At 49.9% G+C, this 17,059-nt stretch overlaps 7 protein-coding genes across 7 annotated transcripts; 3 read left to right on the top strand and 4 right to left on the bottom strand.

Moving 5' to 3' along the window:
• Positions 1-31: 31 nt before the first annotated feature.
• PPTG_03888 (hypothetical protein) lies at positions 32-1,318 on the top strand (the record flags this gene model as incomplete). The annotated part of the gene is made up of 1 exon (XM_008897671.1): positions 32-1,318. One exon carries the CDS (start codon positions 32-34, stop codon positions 1,316-1,318), a length of 1,287 nt encoding a protein of 428 aa, XP_008895919.1.
• Positions 1,319-1,523: 205 nt separating this feature from the next.
• On the top strand, positions 1,524-2,447 carry PPTG_03887 (uridine kinase; the record flags this gene model as incomplete). Its single annotated transcript, XM_008897670.1, has 1 exon — positions 1,524-2,447. The coding sequence occupies one exon, from the start codon at positions 1,524-1,526 to the stop codon at positions 2,445-2,447; it is 924 nt and encodes a 307-aa protein (XP_008895918.1).
• A 194-nt stretch (positions 2,448-2,641) lies between these two features.
• On the bottom strand, positions 2,642-4,040 carry PPTG_03886 (hypothetical protein). The gene is made up of 4 exons (XM_008897669.1): positions 3,981-4,040; positions 3,818-3,899; positions 3,650-3,741; positions 2,642-3,518 (listed from the first exon to the last, which is right to left on the bottom strand). The coding sequence occupies exons 1-4, from the start codon at positions 3,992-3,994 to the stop codon at positions 2,972-2,974; spliced, it is 735 nt and encodes a 244-aa protein (XP_008895917.1). The 5' UTR covers positions 3,995-4,040; the 3' UTR covers positions 2,642-2,971.
• A 1,265-nt stretch (positions 4,041-5,305) lies between these two features.
• On the top strand, positions 5,306-7,136 carry PPTG_03885 (hypothetical protein). Its single transcript, XM_008897668.1, has 2 exons — positions 5,306-5,480; positions 5,556-7,136. Exon 2 carries the CDS (start codon positions 5,952-5,954, stop codon positions 6,912-6,914), a length of 963 nt encoding a protein of 320 aa, XP_008895916.1. The 5' UTR covers positions 5,306-5,480; positions 5,556-5,951; the 3' UTR covers positions 6,915-7,136.
• PPTG_03884 (hypothetical protein) lies at positions 7,056-8,485 on the bottom strand. The gene has a single exon (XM_008897667.1). It carries the CDS (start codon positions 8,461-8,463, stop codon positions 7,138-7,140), a length of 1,326 nt encoding a protein of 441 aa, XP_008895915.1. The 5' UTR covers positions 8,464-8,485; the 3' UTR covers positions 7,056-7,137.
• Positions 8,486-11,136: 2,651 nt separating this feature from the next.
• On the bottom strand, positions 11,137-11,673 carry PPTG_21538 (hypothetical protein; the record flags this gene model as incomplete). The annotated part of the gene is made up of 1 exon (XM_008898337.1): positions 11,137-11,673. One exon carries the CDS (start codon positions 11,671-11,673, stop codon positions 11,137-11,139), a length of 537 nt encoding a protein of 178 aa, XP_008896585.1.
• Positions 11,674-16,425: 4,752 nt separating this feature from the next.
• PPTG_21537 (hypothetical protein) lies at positions 16,426-16,636 on the bottom strand (the record flags this gene model as incomplete). The annotated part of the gene is made up of 2 exons (XM_008898336.1): positions 16,426-16,510; positions 16,623-16,636. The coding sequence occupies 2 exons, from the start codon at positions 16,634-16,636 to the stop codon at positions 16,426-16,428; spliced, it is 99 nt and encodes a 32-aa protein (XP_008896584.1).
• Between the last annotated feature and the right edge of the window lie 423 nt (positions 16,637-17,059).

Raw genomic sequence — 17,059 nt, 5'->3', positions numbered from 1 at the left:
CCCCTTTCTCGAACAACAAGTTATCGCCAAAATGCTCATCCGTGTCCGCTCGAAGAATGGTACATGGCGCGTGGGGGACTTGACGCCAGCATCCACCATCGCGGACATTAAGCGCTGGATCTTCGACCAGCATTCGATCGCTCCAGCGCAGCAGCAGCTTGCACTGGACCAACAGGGCGCTCAGCAGACCACAGACGCACAGACTCTGCGCGAGTTGCGTGTTGGCCATGGTGACATGCTGTTCCTAGACTACGACGGCGAGACGGTGTCCACGGGCGGCACCGTGGGCACCAAGATCAATGCGGATGGTACACTCACGCGCGTAGCGTATCACGACCGCGCCGACAAGCAGGCATTCCGTCCAGGCATGAAGTCCCTGCGAGACATGAAGATGTACTGGACACTGGGCGAGTTCATGCGTATGGACGCCCAGTTCGAGTTCAAAATCAGCGCGCAGAAGGAGCCACATGTGGCAAAGGTGCATCTGGATGGCGCGAGCTGCAACGACTTCCAAGCGTATCTGCGTCAGTTCGCCTTCCAGCAGTCGCGCTGCGGTTGGCTCTACGGCTCTGTGGATTCCGAGACTAAGGAAGTGACGGTGGACTTTATCTATGAGCCTCCGCAAGAGGGCAACCCGTACGGCTTTGAGGTGCTGGACGACCCCAACGCAGACAAAGTGGACGCTGTGGCAGAAGCACTGGGCTATGAGAAGGTGGGCTGGGTGTTCTCGCACCCACCTCGCGAAGACGAAGACTTCCACTTTTCGGCAAGAGAGATCCTGCTGGCGGCTCAGCTGCAGGCTGATGCAGGCGGCAAGGGCTCGCTATTCCTTACGCTCAAGGTGACGCTAGATAAAGAGGGCCAGGCGTCGTTTGAGGCCTTCCAAGTCAGCGACCAGTGCGTTGAGATGTTCGCGGCTGGCGCACTGATGGAGACCGAACAGAACCCCAAGGCCTGTGCAGTCAGCGACACATTCACGGCTCTTGTGGAGGCCAAGCCGGCGACTGAGGTGGACAACAACTTCTTCCTGTGCGTGGTTCCCGTCGTGCCGCACGAGTCGCCGCTACGCTGCGAATTTCCCAAACTCAATCGTGAGGGTGCCTACCGCAACCGCGCGGCGCTCAAGACTCAGCTGCAAAAGTATCGCGACGAGCCGTACGCCAAGCGCATCAGCGACTTCCAGCTTTTGGTGTTTCTATCAGATTTTCTTGACGTGCAGACCGACATCCCGGCCATCTGCCAGGCCGTACGCGATCCCAACACCCCGCTGGACTCAGGCTATCCGATTCTCATCGACTCGGTCGCTGGCAGCCAGTGAGCGCTGGCCAAGTCACAGACGCTAATAGCGAAATTGTGGAAACTGAGCGCCCATACTCATCGTTTGCTCGTTTTCTTTTTTTTCGATTGGCCAAAATATTGTAGACGCGCTGATGGCACACATTCACTTTGACTTTGACTGGGGACTACACGGAACAGTCTCCGCCTGCTTGGCTCCTCTCCCTTTTCTTCTTCCCAACCCGACGATGGTGACGGCCGGATTCTTCGAGGTGGTGGCAGTGTGCGTGGCGCTAGTGGCGGCGCTGGCAGCGACACATGCACGCTCGGAGCGCCGTAAGCGGCAGAAGTTCGCGGTGCAGCAACCGCTGGTCACCACCAAGAGCGAGCTGGAGCTGGTCAAGGACATCGTGTACATCAACAACTCGACGGATCCTGGTTCCAGCTTCCGTATGGAGCACTCTAGCCACGCGCTAAATGTGGAGGGCAATCAGATCCTCGTGGTTGGCGTGTGCGGCGGCTCCGGCTCAGGCAAGACCACACTCTCGCGCGCCATTATGGCGGAATTCGGCACCGAGCGCGTGTCGTACCTCTCGCACGACTACTACTACAAGGACTTGAGCCACCTTACGATGGAGCAGCGCGCCAAGCACAACTTTGACCACCCGGATGCGCTTGAGACTGACCTCATGGTCAAGCACCTCAAGCAACTACGCGGCGGTAAGACTGTGGACGTGCCTGTCTACGATTTCAGTACGCACTCCCGGTGCAAAGCCACCACCCCGATGAAGCCCAACAGCGTCATCCTCGTGGAGGGCATTCTTATTTTTGCTGATCAAGCGCTCGCCGATCTCATGGATATCAAGATCTTCGTCGAGACGGCTGCGGACATCCGCCTCGTACGCCGTTTGCACCGCGACATGGAGGAGCGTGGCCGTACAGCCGAGTCCGTCATGGACCAGTATATGAAAACGGTTCGCCCCATGCACATGATGTTCGTGGAGCAGTCGAAGCGCGTGGCGGACATCATTATTCCGCACGGCGTCAACTCGGTGGCTCTGGACATGATCATCTCTAAACTTCACAACTTCACGGCAGGCCACAGTGCAACAGGCAGCAGTAGGTCCAGCAGCGAACGCTCTGACTCGATCGAGGAGGCACCAAGCGCTTAAGCAGGACAGTGTTGAGTTGAAAAGACAAGTTTTAGCGATGTACATGCGCTTCATGTGATCAACACGTACTACAGTATTGTATCTGAGCGGGTACATGTAAATGTGAGAGTGTAATGGTCCGCATTCCAGAGACGACAGCACAACACGCCAGCGATGAGTGGAGGCCGGCAGCGGAGACATAGAAACATAGTTGAAGTATCTCAAAATTAGTTGATATTGACGACATTTGTTTCTTGTTTGGTTTCTGGCTTGCTTGTCTAACAATTGCACCCTTGTTGCAGTGCGGCAAACGTCTCGAGGTGAGCACGATTGTAGACGAGAAAATCGTTTACGCTCGAGCTTCATCACGCTCAACAAACCACGTGTGGAATTTCTGGCAATATCATCAAAAATTAGCAAACGACAGTCGCAGCAAAATGATGCAAACGAGGTCCGCACTTGGAGTTCATTCAAGACTTCACATACTGAAGAATCACCAAAAGCGGGTGCATTTTTAAGTTCGAGGACTAGCAGCGTATACTCGTCTACAGACGACCGATCACGACCTCCAGCTCCTCAGCAGTGCAGACGTGGAAGCCCTTCTCGCGCGTGACAACAGCCAATTCCACGTTAATGCTAGTGAGCTTCTCCTCCATGTGTTGCTTCAGAGCGCCAATAGCAAGTGTCTCGGCCTCCTGCAATGTCAGTTCGTCAGTGTAGCCATCCTTGAGGTTGTTCAGTGCCCCTTCCGATCCAGAGCCAATAGCGTGGGCCTTCACGGGCCAGTACGTGCCCGAGGGCTCGGAGAAGAAGAGCTGCGGTCCGGCCTCATCTACTCCAGCTAGCAGCAGAGCCACACCGAACGGACGGCTCATCTTTTGCTTGTGGTTGTTCTCGTCTGAGCCCTCACCGAAGCTCAGCGCCAAGTCGCAGATGGACTGCGTCAATGCCTGCACGCGCACAGGCTCGTTGTACGAGAACCAGTGATTGGTGGCTTCTACACGCGCGTGGTCAATCAGTGTCTGCGCGTCGGCAGTGATACCGCTCATTGCAGCGCCCACATGCTTGTCGACCTCCATGATCTTCTCAATGCTGTTTACGTCGCAACATCAAACACGGTAAGTTAGCATGTTGCAATAGTCAGCATATTGTTTGAAGGCAAAAAATCAACTCTATGAGGGAAGAATAAATATTTGCCGACATCTATCATCAGGATCACCAACCTGCCAGGCTCAAGAAGCGGCGATGTCAGTCGCTTCTCCACCGCTAGCACGACGCCCTCTTTTGTGCGGATACCGATAGCCGTGGTGCCCATCTACGCAACGCCCGTGAAAATGAACCATGGCTCTTAGTATCAATGATAGTAGTGACTAAAGAGTTTAGAGGCGCACCTTGATGGCTTCGATGGCGTACTCCACCTGGAAGAGTCGTCCCTCAGGCGAGAACGTGTTCACGCCACGGTCATACTCGGTGCTGTGGATGAACGGGACACATTCAATAAGTTAGCACGCGAAAAGAGCTGCTTGTGGAGCACGGAAGCTGCGTCAGACTCACTTGGTCTGGAACATCTTCGGATTCGGGCTTTCGATTCGCCTTGGCTTCTCCCCCTGAATTGATATCTTATTGGATTTACTGTGAAAGACATATTAATATGTGTTCTCAGCGGTATTTTATTAAAAAAATCCCGCTTCTGAGTGACACGTCATTAAAAAGGGGTAATTTCAATTGCAAACTGCAAAAGTTGACCACCAAAACGCAAAAGAACGTCAAGGCGCGCTTTAAATTTCTCTAGAAAACACACACAGACAGACAAATCAAATAGAAGGCAATTTATGATCATCATGGTCAGAGTGTCATGATCATGACACTCTACCAGCTGCGAGACCTTGGTGACGAATGAAACATTCATAGATTAATACACCATTCGCACAGCACGACAGTGTCCTGAATTTTTCAGAGCTGAAACTGTAGCTTGAAATTCACCCAGCTTCACCGTGAGCCTTGCCTTTTCTCAGTTGTAAGTTACAGCTAGTTAGTTGATTCTCAAACTTGAAATCTATTTCAAGCATCCGTGCTAGTAACAGTCTGCTTAATACCGGTGTTGCTCACCAAAACTGAATGCTGATTTGCTTGCATAGTATTCTAAACCTTATTTCGTAAATTTCGTCTTTCCGAGTGTCCATTCCACAGACACGGTTTGCAACCTGGTAAGATCCGACAAAGTGGCGGATAGTGTCCGGTATGTTATGTGGATCGACCATTGACTATTATTGCATCCGGAGCGAGACTGAACGCTCCTTTCTTTTGGAGATTAACTAGACAAGACTTACAGCACACCCCGTTACATAAGTGCCGAGTGAAGAGCACCTAAGTCACCAATGAGATCGTGAGCGACGCTCGCCCTAAGACAGCATAGAAATTAACAGTATCCTATAGCTGATATGAGCTTTATCTGCTCATATAAATCAACCAGCGAGCTGCACCGCTGTTGTCGAAGTCAGCACTGAAGCATCTAATGCCCACAGTTCGGCGACTCCACCCAATCAAAAAGACCCAAAATTCGAGTCAAACGTCACTTGCGTTTTGTATGGCCAAGTTGAAGTTGATGGATGCATAGTTGTTGACAAACCCAGGAAAAGGCTTCCTACTTCGTTAGGCACTTACTTTTTCCAACAATGATACTTACACTATCGATTTACCTTGGTTTGGTGTGAAGATATGGAGCCTTCTCGACCCGAACGTTCAAGTGACTCTGAAGGTATTCTTTTACGGATGAAGGAAAGACAGAGGGCTGACGAGATGCAGTCCATTTATAAATCAAGCGTCGAGCCATCCCATGCCGCACGCAAGATCCAGACATTTTTTTTCCTTTGATTCATGCGATGCAGCAATCTGCTGCCACTGGCCTGTGCATCGACACAGTGGACTGAAAGCAAATGCTGACCTACATGTATTCACATCGCACAGGAATATCACCACCGAAGTTCCTACCATTTGCCTTAGAAGATCGAGGATGACAGATAATGTATGGCATCAACGAGACTGTTGCTTTTGGTAGGTGACCTTGCAAGGCCCTTTACATCGGAGCCTATTTTTATTTGCTCCTTTGCTTTTTCCCGCTGTCTACAGATGTCACCCAGTCGCACTGACCCCTTCACGTCAAGGTTGACGTGCTGGCCGAGACGAGTATTGAGATCATCACCGCTGCTCCGTCCCATTGCGCACTGTGGAAGGCACTGTCGACACCAGAAGACTGGTCGTTGAAAAATCGTGTAATACATCCGCTCCGCGCTTCGTTACTCGACGCCACTTCCTTGCCATGAGCCCCCACCAATCTCCCTCCACACAGCAGATATTGCCCGGTTACCCCGCAGCCCTACCTTGTCTCAACAAGTGCTTGTGCTATTGGAGCCGGTCGAACAGCCGCTTTAGCCACTTGCTTGTCTTTCATAGCCCAAAGTCACTGCTTGGCGTCTTCGTCATTGCCGCAGCATTTCTCTTTCCGTCAAGTGCCTCTGGGTCACAATGGGTGTTGACCCAGTGCAAATGCGCGCCCTGGAGACTCTTCCGACCAAGAATCAGCCCACAGACGTGTGCGAGCAACAGCCACAGGACAGCGGCAACTGCTTCAAAGCCGTGACACCAGCGCCGCCGTCGTTCAACAAGTGGCTGGCTAAGGCTCTCGCCGAGGAAGAAGCGGCCAGCAAGATCCAGCGCTTCTTGCGGTACTGTCTCAAGCTGCGGCAATCTGGCAACGTTTCGGTGCAGCGTACGGCGTCGACGACATCCTCGCTCGACTCGCTTCCCGCGCCGGTGGAGCAGGATGAGGATCATCTGCAGTACGAGATTTTACTCTGGTACGGCTCTAGTCTCGGCTCGGTGGGCTTCGTGTCGTGCGATATTACAGGTTATCCGTGTGTTGAAGTGGCCGAGGGCAACGACTCATTGCCCGGGATGTGGAATCTCCGCGAAGGCGATTTCCTTATTTCCATCAACGAGCGCAGCACCAGACGCTCCTCTGTGCCGTTTGACGCGGTCATGCAGATCTTGGACAGCGGCGTGCGACCGGCCGTGCTACGCTTTCGAAGGCCGGCGTCGCATGAGCTGCAGAGTCTCACAAAGAGACCTCGGCGGCCGTCAATGACCGCTCGTACGGACCGACAGAAGAGTCGAGAGCGGCTGGAGCGGTCCTTGAGCTACATCATCTGGAGAGAAGACGACGGCCCGCTTGGAATTAGCTTGAAGCCTGAGAAGGGCAAGTCGTACCCGGTGGTTCAGGACATGAACACGTCTGGCGTAGTGAGCTGCGGTGGCAAGCACAACAAAGTAAGTGTGGGAGATCAACTGTTGACCATTAACCACTACGACGTCTTCCGCTTGGGTTTCGAGAAAATGTGCCAGGTCATGAAGGTTGCCCCCAAACCACTCGTGCTCACGTTTCGTCGAACGTCACCGGAACCGAAGGAGCCTCGCTGTCTCGACCTGTGAGAGATCGTTTCCATCTCTCTTCATGCTCTCTGCCTTTGTGCCTGTTGCCGCTCGAGCAGTTGAGCGATGTCTGTGTCAGTCCTTCTTGTTGCATGTGCCGTGACTTTCACGCATTATTTATCACAAAACTAAAGCCCAAAATCCATGATCTTTGCAAGCTTTTCAATAATTAGTGGCTCCAATGGCCTTAGTAACTAGCTCTACTTTGTTGATGAAGGCAAGCTCACTCCCCAAAACGGATAATGACGGCAGTCATGTTGTCCATGGAGCCTTGCGCCTTGGCCTCATCCAGCAGCATTTTGCCAATAGTGATGGACTTGTCGCCCTGCGCGAGGCGCTTGGAGACAAACTCTGTCAATTCTTCGTCGCTGAAGACGTCTGTGACGCCGTCGCTCACTAATACGAGGAAGGCGTCATCCGACGCGATCTCCAATGATGCGATGTGCGGAGCACTCGTGATAAACTTTTTCTCGTCCGCCTGCCCCAGTGCACGCGTGACGGATATGGAACCAGCCACACGCTTGTTGACGATGATGCCATTGAGCGCACGAATCCGCTTGACCTCGTCCTCGTTCGTGGCCTTGTGGTCTACTGATAACCGCGACGTCTGCCCGCCGCAGTAGAAAATGGCACGGGAATCACCAACGTTGGCGATGTGGAAGGTCGTGCGGCCATTGTACTTGCGAATAAGGCAGGTGACGGCCGTGGAGCCACTCTCGGATGACTCATCAAAGTCCTCGAGCTCTTTGTCAAGCGATGAGAAGGCCTGGGCGTAGCAGCTCTCGATCTCGGCGTTGCTTAATACGTCCGCCTCCACATCAGAGCAGTCATCCATGCTGCTAGTGGATGTGACGTAGCTGCGGTTGCTACTACTTTCGGCCTCGGACGGCCGCCTTCTCTTTGCACTGTACATGACTTGCATGAGTTCAGCGAGTTTCTGGTGAAAGTACTTGGCCGCGTACTTGGCGCAAAAGTCTCCTCCGTGGCCATCGTAGACGCCGAAGAAAGAGCTAACGGCCGGGTCGTCTGGAAAGGCTCTGTACTTGGGGATAGCGACACACTCGTCTTCCATGTGCTTTCTAAACTGACTGTTCTGTGTGGATACCGCGGCGTAGTCGCACACCACGGGGCTGGGCAGGTACTGATCGGTTGGTTTCCGACCACAGCTTGATGGACTGAGTCGTCGTCTCCGTTCCTGACCCGCGGGTGACGTCGTTGCTTCCGGTTGGCCACGATCTTCCTCGGCTCTTCGTAGCCGGAAACATGGCGGTGAGAGCACGTCGGCGGACGAGGAGCTGGTGATCTTGCTGCGCCGGTCGGTCATTTGCTGGAGCTTGGTGCCGGAGGAAGGGCCGCGGCTGTGGTCGCGCGAGCACGAAATTCCCATGAACGAATCGCCAGAACCGCGGGGGAAGGCGCGGTCTGTCGTGATGGACGGCAGGTGGAAGAACGTGGTGATAAGCTGCGTCAAGCAACGGGGAACGGCGCCGCGGCGAGCGGGGCAGCCGAAGAGATAATGAATGACCTGCTGTGGCAGTGCAAGAGCCATAACGCCTCACTGGAAATAATAGGGCTAGGGGGTTAGAGTATTTGATTTATTTCGTCCGGGCGATTATTCGATGCGAGCAGAAGGGGCTTTTGGCCACCGCCGCCCTGCCTGTCAGTAGTGACAGGCAGAGTCCGTTCGACTGAAACTTCGGGTGGAAGGAGCATTGGCCACCATGAGAATCGAGTGCATGGCTTTTGGCGGCAAAGCAGAGGAATTCACCGCCAAAGCCGAGGAGGAATCGGTTGCAGCAAATCGCCATTTTTACACTGTACAATACTTAAGTAAGCCGTGATGATGACACGCCTCTTGCAGTGTACATATACCGAAATCAAAAGGTGCTCGAGAACAAACTAAACATGAACAAGCACTGCAAGTTGCACTCGCAACGCGTTAGCGGACTGCTGGTTAAATCAATACCATCGAGCAGGCAGGAATACACTTCAACTTAACTGTCTGCGTCCGCATGATAAGCGCCAAGGGCGGTGTTTGCTCGGTATCTGTTGCCGAGGATACAGGGTCCTGATGCACATCTAACTTATCAAACTTTGCATACCGATACATGTAGCAAGCTGGCTGAGGGCGACTCCGGTATTACCCTTTGTGCGTTGGAATGTCCCCGTCAACGTGTATGTATATGTACATGTACCTACATGCAGTGCATGCACACATGCACAGGTACCACTGCGACTTACAGATGGGCTGCTTGGTGCCCATCGCCTTCAGAAGGCAAAGCACTGAAGAAAACGTCCCCCCGCGCGATCCTCTCTTGTCGGGAATCCTAATTTAACAGGCGATGAACCTCACCAACTGGTTGGTGGCCATGACTCATGGCCCATGAGCAAGCAGCCCAAATTCTGCGTCACACAGTGTCTCGGCCTGTGAGTTACAGGCCACGTCGGCAAACACTGACCGGAGACTAGCCAACCACTGAATCTGTCGGGTAAACACAGTGCTTGTCACAGGTTTACTTTGCACGGTATACCGTGGAAAATGGGCCTGAGGATGGACACCTTACCACCGATCAGCTAAATCGGCCTATCGACAACGCTGGCTGCCAGCAATGATGTAGCCCACAAGTACTCGTGCTAGACTGTGGCAGTCTCACCTAGACAATGTGTCTAAGACAATCACTAACTGTCTTTTGTGCTTGTCTATCATGCCTGGCCGAACAACATTGTGCGAAGCTTTTACCAGTACCTTAAAGTTAACACAAGGGATGCCTTCGTGCTAGTGACCCTGTCTGTCGACTTGATTTGTTTTTTCCTGTGCGACAGCAGTAGCAAGAGACCGTGTGCTTTACACTCAGTAAAGTTAGCATACAATGCATACCGAAAGTAGGCTTTGGCTTACATATCATATAATCAAAACATACTTTCGATCAAATCAACAATTTCCATTTCATTTTGTGTTATCCAACGGCTTCGCAAACGGCCGAGTCGAAACACAAACATGAAGGAGAGGTCTGCTTTCTTGGGGGCATTGCACCCAAACAATCTGTTGTCTAGACATGTTGGTGTGGAAATATTCAGTGTGATCAACCCGAAAGTTAGTAGGCACTAAGATGCGTTTCTCCAATCGAAAAAACGGGGCCTCAAACACCATGTTTTGTGTAAAAATGAAAAGCCACATTTCGATCGAAGAAAGCAATTGCGACAACGCTGTGACTGCAGCAGTCAAAGTTTACTCATACTCAATACTCAAAGAGCCTTGGCTGGTGTGTCGTGTGACGACTGCGCACACGCACGTTCACTTTTGTGCTTGACTAACGCTCAATCCTCACCGCTTGCTGCCAGGAAGTCCCCAATACACGAAATGAATGGTAGCAGAGATGAGCAACAATTTCTCTGAATTTATTTCTGAGCTGAGGAAGGATCTGAAAGGTGGTACAATTTTCCACGAGCTCAAACCCGGTAATTTATTTGGTCTAAAATGATCTAAACAAAAAGGTTTAATAAGCTTTACATTCAGTTTGCTAATTAGTGCACTAATAGTGTTCGTACTTAGTGTTAAATCGTGGAGGCTTTGAATGGGAGTTGCTCAAATCGTGTTTTCAGCACGGTTTAGCAGAAAATTACACTTATTGAAAGTGCCAAACTGAATCTCAATCGTATTCGATGTGCTAAGTCGTGCATTAATCTTTTCTCCCCAGGCTGAAAGCCTACCAGTAGATAGCTACAAGGCTACTAGTAGTCTTTGCATAGATTAGTTTTTATATGGAAGTTTGTAAAGTCTCACATATGTAGTGCAAAAGAAAGTTCAAATTGAAGGCAGCGCGACATGGTCACTGAAGCATGTTCGTTAAGATCTTGGCCCACAAACACCAAAAAACGACTGCAACGGGATATCAGAGCAACCAGCGCATTAGTAGGAACACTTCTTACGGCAGATGTTGCATTGTCGTTGGACACGTTTCCCACTTGCACGTGCTTCAGCATACTGCGAGAGATCACAGAAAGCCTTTAGTGTGTGAGCTGTCTGGAAAAACACTAGTGTCAACACAATACTCAGAAACGGAGACAATATAGAAGCTACCTCTTCGACCTCACCAGCCCTCGCGTCAGATCGTAGTGCCCGCGTCATGGTGTGCTCATTGAAAACAAGCTGGTAAGAAAATTGCGACACAAAGTCGTTGAAATTTAGCACTGTCTTGTCAAAGCCTGGTTTTCAATCAATTCATAACGGTACGTGTTGTAGGCGTCCACTACTGTACATTAAGTAGAAATATTTCACTAGTGTCGGCTCTCCAAGCTGTAGGTACGCAGGCCACAGAAATTTTATTGCTCGAGATGAAAACTGTGTTGCTTGGTCAACCAAGATGGCATCACAAGACACCCACAATCTGCCGTGAGCTGTCACGGTATCGCCCCCCTCACTTTCCGAGTTTTCAACTGAGTCGACTGCATCATCTTCTCCCTCTTCACCGTCGCTAGAGGATGATTCGCACACTAGATTGTCTTGGTTGTGGTCATCTGCGGACCCGAGAAGCTCCAAAAAAATACTCCCCTCACTTGCAACGCCATACTCAAACCTGCTAAAGGCTGGATCCACACTAATCGAACGAGCAGAAACGATGTCTACAGCTCCATTTGTCCATTGAACATCATAGGTGTGCTGCCTGCTCTCCTTCAGCACGCGCAGGATGCGTCCAATCTTGCCCATGTGTCGCTTGCTTTTACCACATACTCGATTTCCAACCTGCAACTTCGTCATGTTCTCTTGGCCAAATTGAATGCGGAAAAAATGTTGTGCCCTTTGCTATTTTGAGTTGAGCGCTGTCCGTTTCAATATCCTTATATGCAGCTTTGTGAGCCAAACTTTATTTTTGAAGTTGAGACTACCGGTACGCTGGTCATCCTACCTATCCTACCAATGGGGAGAAAAGATTAAATGCTTGGTCGCACTACTGGGTGCCGGAAAGATGATTCGTCATTTGTACTAAATCGTACTCGAGTACGAATTAGTAGTTGATAAGTCGTACAAATTACAATCGAAAGTGCCAAAAAGTATGCAAATCCCAATACAAAAATAGATAGTATTCAACAAAGCGAAACCCCGGTAATCTTATGAATTTCATGCGCATCGTTCGAACCATACGCTATTAAGTATGGTAATAAACTAGCCAATAGGCCACAGGCTAGAAAAGTAATTTATTCGTAAATTATGTATTGTAATTTGAGCGTTTTTGGCAGTTTTAAAAGTAACTCGTACGATTTGCGAGTGACTAGCAATTTATAATTTTTACAGCAATCCGTGCACTATTTAGTTTTCAAGCAGCAATAGAAATCCTAGATGTGCAGAGGAGCGCGTGGCCAACCACTACCAGAAGCATTTGGTTTGGCAGTTTTGTAAAGTGCCATTTCGAGATAAGTCATCCAGCATGACGCATTTGAAAGGCCTCCGCTGATGTGCAGTCGTGCTCTTCTTTGTTTACAATTTTGATGTGGCCCAGGCTGACATGTGCTTGGAGCCTCGGCACGCTCTTCCTTCGTTGGAACCAGTTCTTCAAAAAACATTGTATGGTGAAAGGCGCGAAACGGAGAAAGCGAGCGTTCCGGTGGCGTGTAGCCGTGCGCGTGCTCGTGCTAAAGCACATAAAGAATCATGCGTGCTTTTATCTCGAAGATCTTCAAGACACTGTTTGCTACAAGTGTGGGAACATCAAGGCATCGACAGCAACAATATACGATTCGATTTTAGGCTGACAAAGAAAATTTTAACGAAACGATCCCGCGGAGGTAAGGCCGGTCAAGTTTAAGACTATATTGACATGTTGAAGCCATTCTATTCAGCGCCCGAGCAACTCGTGTTTCTAGATGGAACAACCAAGGATAGTCGCATACATTGCGTTACCAGAATCAGTAAAACTTGACATAGTTTTTGAAGGAACCCCGTGGCAGGTTCGTTACAGCCCAATTTTTTAAATGAAGTTTGGGATACTCTTTGCTCGCCGTCTTCGCGATGCCCATAAAATACAAATCAAGCTTTTTCTCCCGCTGAACCAGTGTTTTCACTGAGGCAAAGGCACTATCGGCCACCACAGTCCTTCTACTTCCTTTGTATTATTCCACAAGGCGCAAAACTACTGCAGTTCCCTCACCAAGTTCACTGAAATGTGCCATCTGGCGTTGACGAACAGCACCTTCTACAAGTTCAAGTCCTAGTAAAACTCCACTATCGCCATCGGCGAGAGAATTCAGCTCAGTTCCCTTCCCTTCAGGTTTCGAGCATTTTTTTTCGTTTTGCGAGGAAGCCTATCGTGCGTATACTTGGCTTCACGTCCCTTCCAGGCACTCACACATTCGTCCACCACGAGCATATTCCCTGGAGAAACGTGCTTTTTTTTCTTTGGTCGTTGAATTCGTTTATCAGTGGACGTATCGGTTTCCAGGGATCGTCGGTTTGACTGCTGTCCGAGAACGCAAGTGCATACAAAATTTGTTAACCACGGGTGTCGACAATCCGTCGACATAGTCACCACGAACGGCGATCGCGTACGTTTTGTTAACTGGCTCCTTGCAGGAAAAAAAAATCCAAAGTACCACGTTACTATATCACAGGGTATTAGATCCATTGTTGCGAAAATACCATTCCCGGCACCCGGAATTGATGACGCAAAACAATGATGACTCATTTAAAACCTAGATGCATAATTGGCAGCAGTATTGACGTAGCCCTCTTTGTCTTGTGTGTCCCAATAAACCCGTGTAGGTCCTCGGCGTGGTTCCAATGCCATTGTTAAACGAATTCCGATCCACCGAAAGAAGTCTCCTGGTCCGATAGAACGGAGCAAATCCGTCGATAAGTTGATGTTGGTCAGTCGAAGAGTTTCATGTTGAGTGCTCATGGGGTACATTAGGTAAAAATATTTTACTAGCGACGGCGCTCCGAGCTGTGAGTACGGCACCCACAGAAAAGTTGTTGCCTGAGACAAAAATTTAATTTGCAGGATCTACCAAGATTGAATCGCATGGTACCCATAATCGACCGTGAGCCACGACTGTACCGGCTGCTTCGGCTTCTGAGTACCCCTTCAAGCCAGCATCATCATTTTCCTCCTCATCTTCATCATTAGAAGAGGACTCACACGAAAAAACAGCTTGGTTACCTGAGGTTTCGTACCGGAGAAGCTCCACAAAGAAGACTTCTTCGCCAGAAATTGTATGCTCAGCGACATTAGAGTATTGTTCAATGCAAATTAAGCGCGCAGAAACAATATCTACAACTCCCGGAACCCCATTCAACCTCGTATGTGTGCTGTCTGCTTGATTTTAACACCCGAAGGATGACACCAGTCTTGCCTAAGTGACGCTTGCTTTTACCACATACCCGATTTCCTACCATCAGGTTTGGCATCTTCCCTTGGTCAAATTGAGCTCAGAAAAAAATGCCGGGCTACTAGCTCTTTGGACTAGAGCGCTGTCCGTTTCGGTATAAGTGTCCGTTGCTAGGTGAGCTCAACTTTATTTTTGAAGTTGAGGCTACTGGAACGCTCGCCATCCTACCCATCCTACGGATGGGGACAAGAGATTAATGAGAAGTTTTTGCCGTTTTCTGAACCCGTGGCCGCTTCCTCGCTCTATCCTCATACTGGATAATGCTAAAATTCACATGAACAAGGAGTTGGACGAAGCGGCCCATAGCGTGGGTGCGCTGATGTTTTATCTGCCACCATACTGCCCTCAACTAAACGCGATCGAAGTTGGGTTTTACTGCTGAAGAGATGGATCCACAAGCATGTCAACTTGGATTTCGTATATGCGCCGCAAGCAGTGCTCGCCTTGGCAATGTATTCCTGCTCACGCACGAACCAGGGAACCCGTGAAATCTAAAAGTATTGAAGATATGAGACTGCCTCATTATCGACAAATGTTAGTGTAGCTGCTATAGTAGAACCAACATCGTATTTCAACTACTGGTGATCTACATCCTCCATGTTGTTTGCTGGTAATGTCATCGGTACGTCGCTATTATGAGGGGCGCCTAAGATCGCAGACAGGTAAGCCGAGGATATCGCGAAGGTCATCGAGCGAAACAGCCATATTGACCTCGCTGTCGCTTGACAGGATTTGCACCGTTCTAAATCGGCGATCTAACCGCCTTTGCTCCGCTTGTTGCTATTACCGCCATCTCGCGACGAGCCTCGTCAACAGAGCAGAGTTAACGAAAGGTTGCGTGTTCGGGGACCGTGCGCTGCATTCCATCCGGCGCTCGCGCATGCTGCGTCGCAAAGTATCGCAACTCGAAACTATTTGGCGCAAGTTGGGGATGGTGAGTAGTTGCAAGATGCTCTTTAAGTCGAGCGGATGCTTGGTTGATCCGAGCTACAGTTGCTCGTCGAATCGAGTTTTGAATGTGGAATCACATCAGATAGACTCGTGCGTTACCATAGATTCACCGACATGTAAAAGCCATAGCACACTTACCTTCACAGCATATGCAAATGCTAGTGGACAAAAGTCAACAAGAGCCACTTTTCTGCGTTATGGGTTTCACCAAACTTGCACGACTTGGGTGTCGAAAGAATCAGCATTCAGCTTGACGAATGCGCGCTAATTAGGATTTGTTCCAGGTTTTTGAGATACATGTCTTTTTCAGACCTCGATGTGCTCTCCTGAGCGCTTACAATCGATTAACTTTCGCAAGTAAGACGGTGTATCCTTCGGGCGACCGCAAACCCAGTGGTTGTGGCTGTTGGTGGATTGCTCGAACGTCGTTTAATGGTTCGCCAAGCTTGATGGCCAAAATTACCTTGATCTCTTCATCCTTAAAGATATCTTGCACCGTGTCAGGGCTTGTTGTTGGGTTGGACTTCATTTAAGACAGTATCAAACAAAACTTGTCGGCGCCATGAGCTACATAAGAACATGAAGATGGAACCAGAATTAGAGCGATCACGTGCTCGTTGCAAACAGTTTATTATGATTTATTACCTCGACGTCTCGTTCAACAACGTACAACCACGACTATACATAGCGTACTACACCAATGCGTTAGATACTCCAGTGCAGTTGATCAAATAAGTGGGTACCGATATCTGTCGTTGCCGTGAGACCGGGATGCTGGTGATCGAGAAGATGCTGCCGATGAAGTGGATCACTGTGGCCATGGCAGAGCTGTCTGCACGTGCTCCTTGATATACAGCCGAACGATCATCCAGTATACCTACTTACGTCGGGTCTTGGTAAGCAGCTACGTACGGCTCTTGATAGCCATCGTCGGGGCAACACAGCAGCCAACACGGTTGAGCTGGCAGTCGACACTGCCGAGAAGGCAGCCAAGTAACACGCACCCGAGATACTGTTAGGGAGGATAAACATGATGTCTGACATAAAGCTACTACGAGATCCGGCAGGCCCAGCGTGCTGCACAAGTGTGGCGGCAACAGGTCGTTGATGTATATGCCGTTAGCGACCGTGGTTGTACCAACGAGATACCGACGATGAAGCGGCCCAGAGCGAACACTCAAGCGTTTGGCACGGCCACCTGTACGCTATCACCCGCGACCATGAACACACATGTGCCCACGAAAATCTTCATATAGCAGAACCTGTTGGTGAAGAGTCAGCATCGCGCGGAGCTAGCCCTATGTATCAACAAAAAACCGATGTTGGCTTCGGCCGATCCAGAAAGAACGATAGCATACCCTAGGCACCACTCACATACCTTGCGCCATCACGTGCTTCGCTTGATGCGGGCGAGCAGCACGTTGCCGCCAGCTCTGGTGGCAGTGGTCTGTTTTTCTCCACCGGATAATCTTGACGAATTGTATGAAATCGTGCACGAATTAGGGTAAAAGATGGGGATAAACTATGGAGGGCTACGTAGAAATTTACCACCATCCGGTGGCTTCATTATCTAATACAGCACTAATCGTGCCACAATGAAATACTAGATCGTAGTTAAGTACCATATTTTGCCATATTTCGCATGCCCTCTGGAAACCTCTTATGCATTGCATCCACTTCTTTTAGCGACTAACACAATTGCAAGTAGACGCCATTAATTACCAGCAACAGTGTTGACAAACTCCATGAATTTGAAAGTCGGTCGTAGATCTCGACATATAGAGACTCGGTGTCGCTGAGTGATTACGATC

This window comes from Phytophthora parasitica (genome assembly GCF_000247585.1).
Source record: "Phytophthora parasitica INRA-310 unplaced genomic scaffold supercont2.6, whole genome shotgun sequence".
Classification (NCBI taxonomy): Eukaryota; Oomycota; class Peronosporomycetes; order Peronosporales; family Peronosporaceae; genus Phytophthora; species Phytophthora nicotianae.
The sequence above is the reverse complement of the archived record's forward strand: the minus strand, read 5'-3'. Positions and strand labels throughout refer to the sequence as shown.

What these genes read in the sequence shown, in the direction of transcription:
- PPTG_03886 (XM_008897669.1), bottom strand. An exon ending in ACGCCATCGAAGCCATCAAG is followed by an intron (nt 3,742 to 3,817) that starts GTGCGCCTCTAA and finishes GGCGTTGCGTAG; the next exon opens with ATGGGCACCACGGCTATCGG. An exon ending in CCGCTTCTTGAGCCTGGCAG is followed by an intron (nt 3,519 to 3,649) that starts GTTGGTGATCCT and finishes CGACGTAAACAG; the next exon opens with CATTGAGAAGATCATGGAGG.
- PPTG_03885 (XM_008897668.1), top strand. Translation starts at nt 5,952, where the DNA reads ATGGGTGTTGACCCAGTGCAAATGCGCGCCCTGGAGACTCTTCCGACC.
- PPTG_03884 (XM_008897667.1), bottom strand. Translation starts at nt 8,463, where the DNA reads ATGGCTCTTGCACTGCCACAGCAGGTCATTCATTATCTCTTCGGCTGC.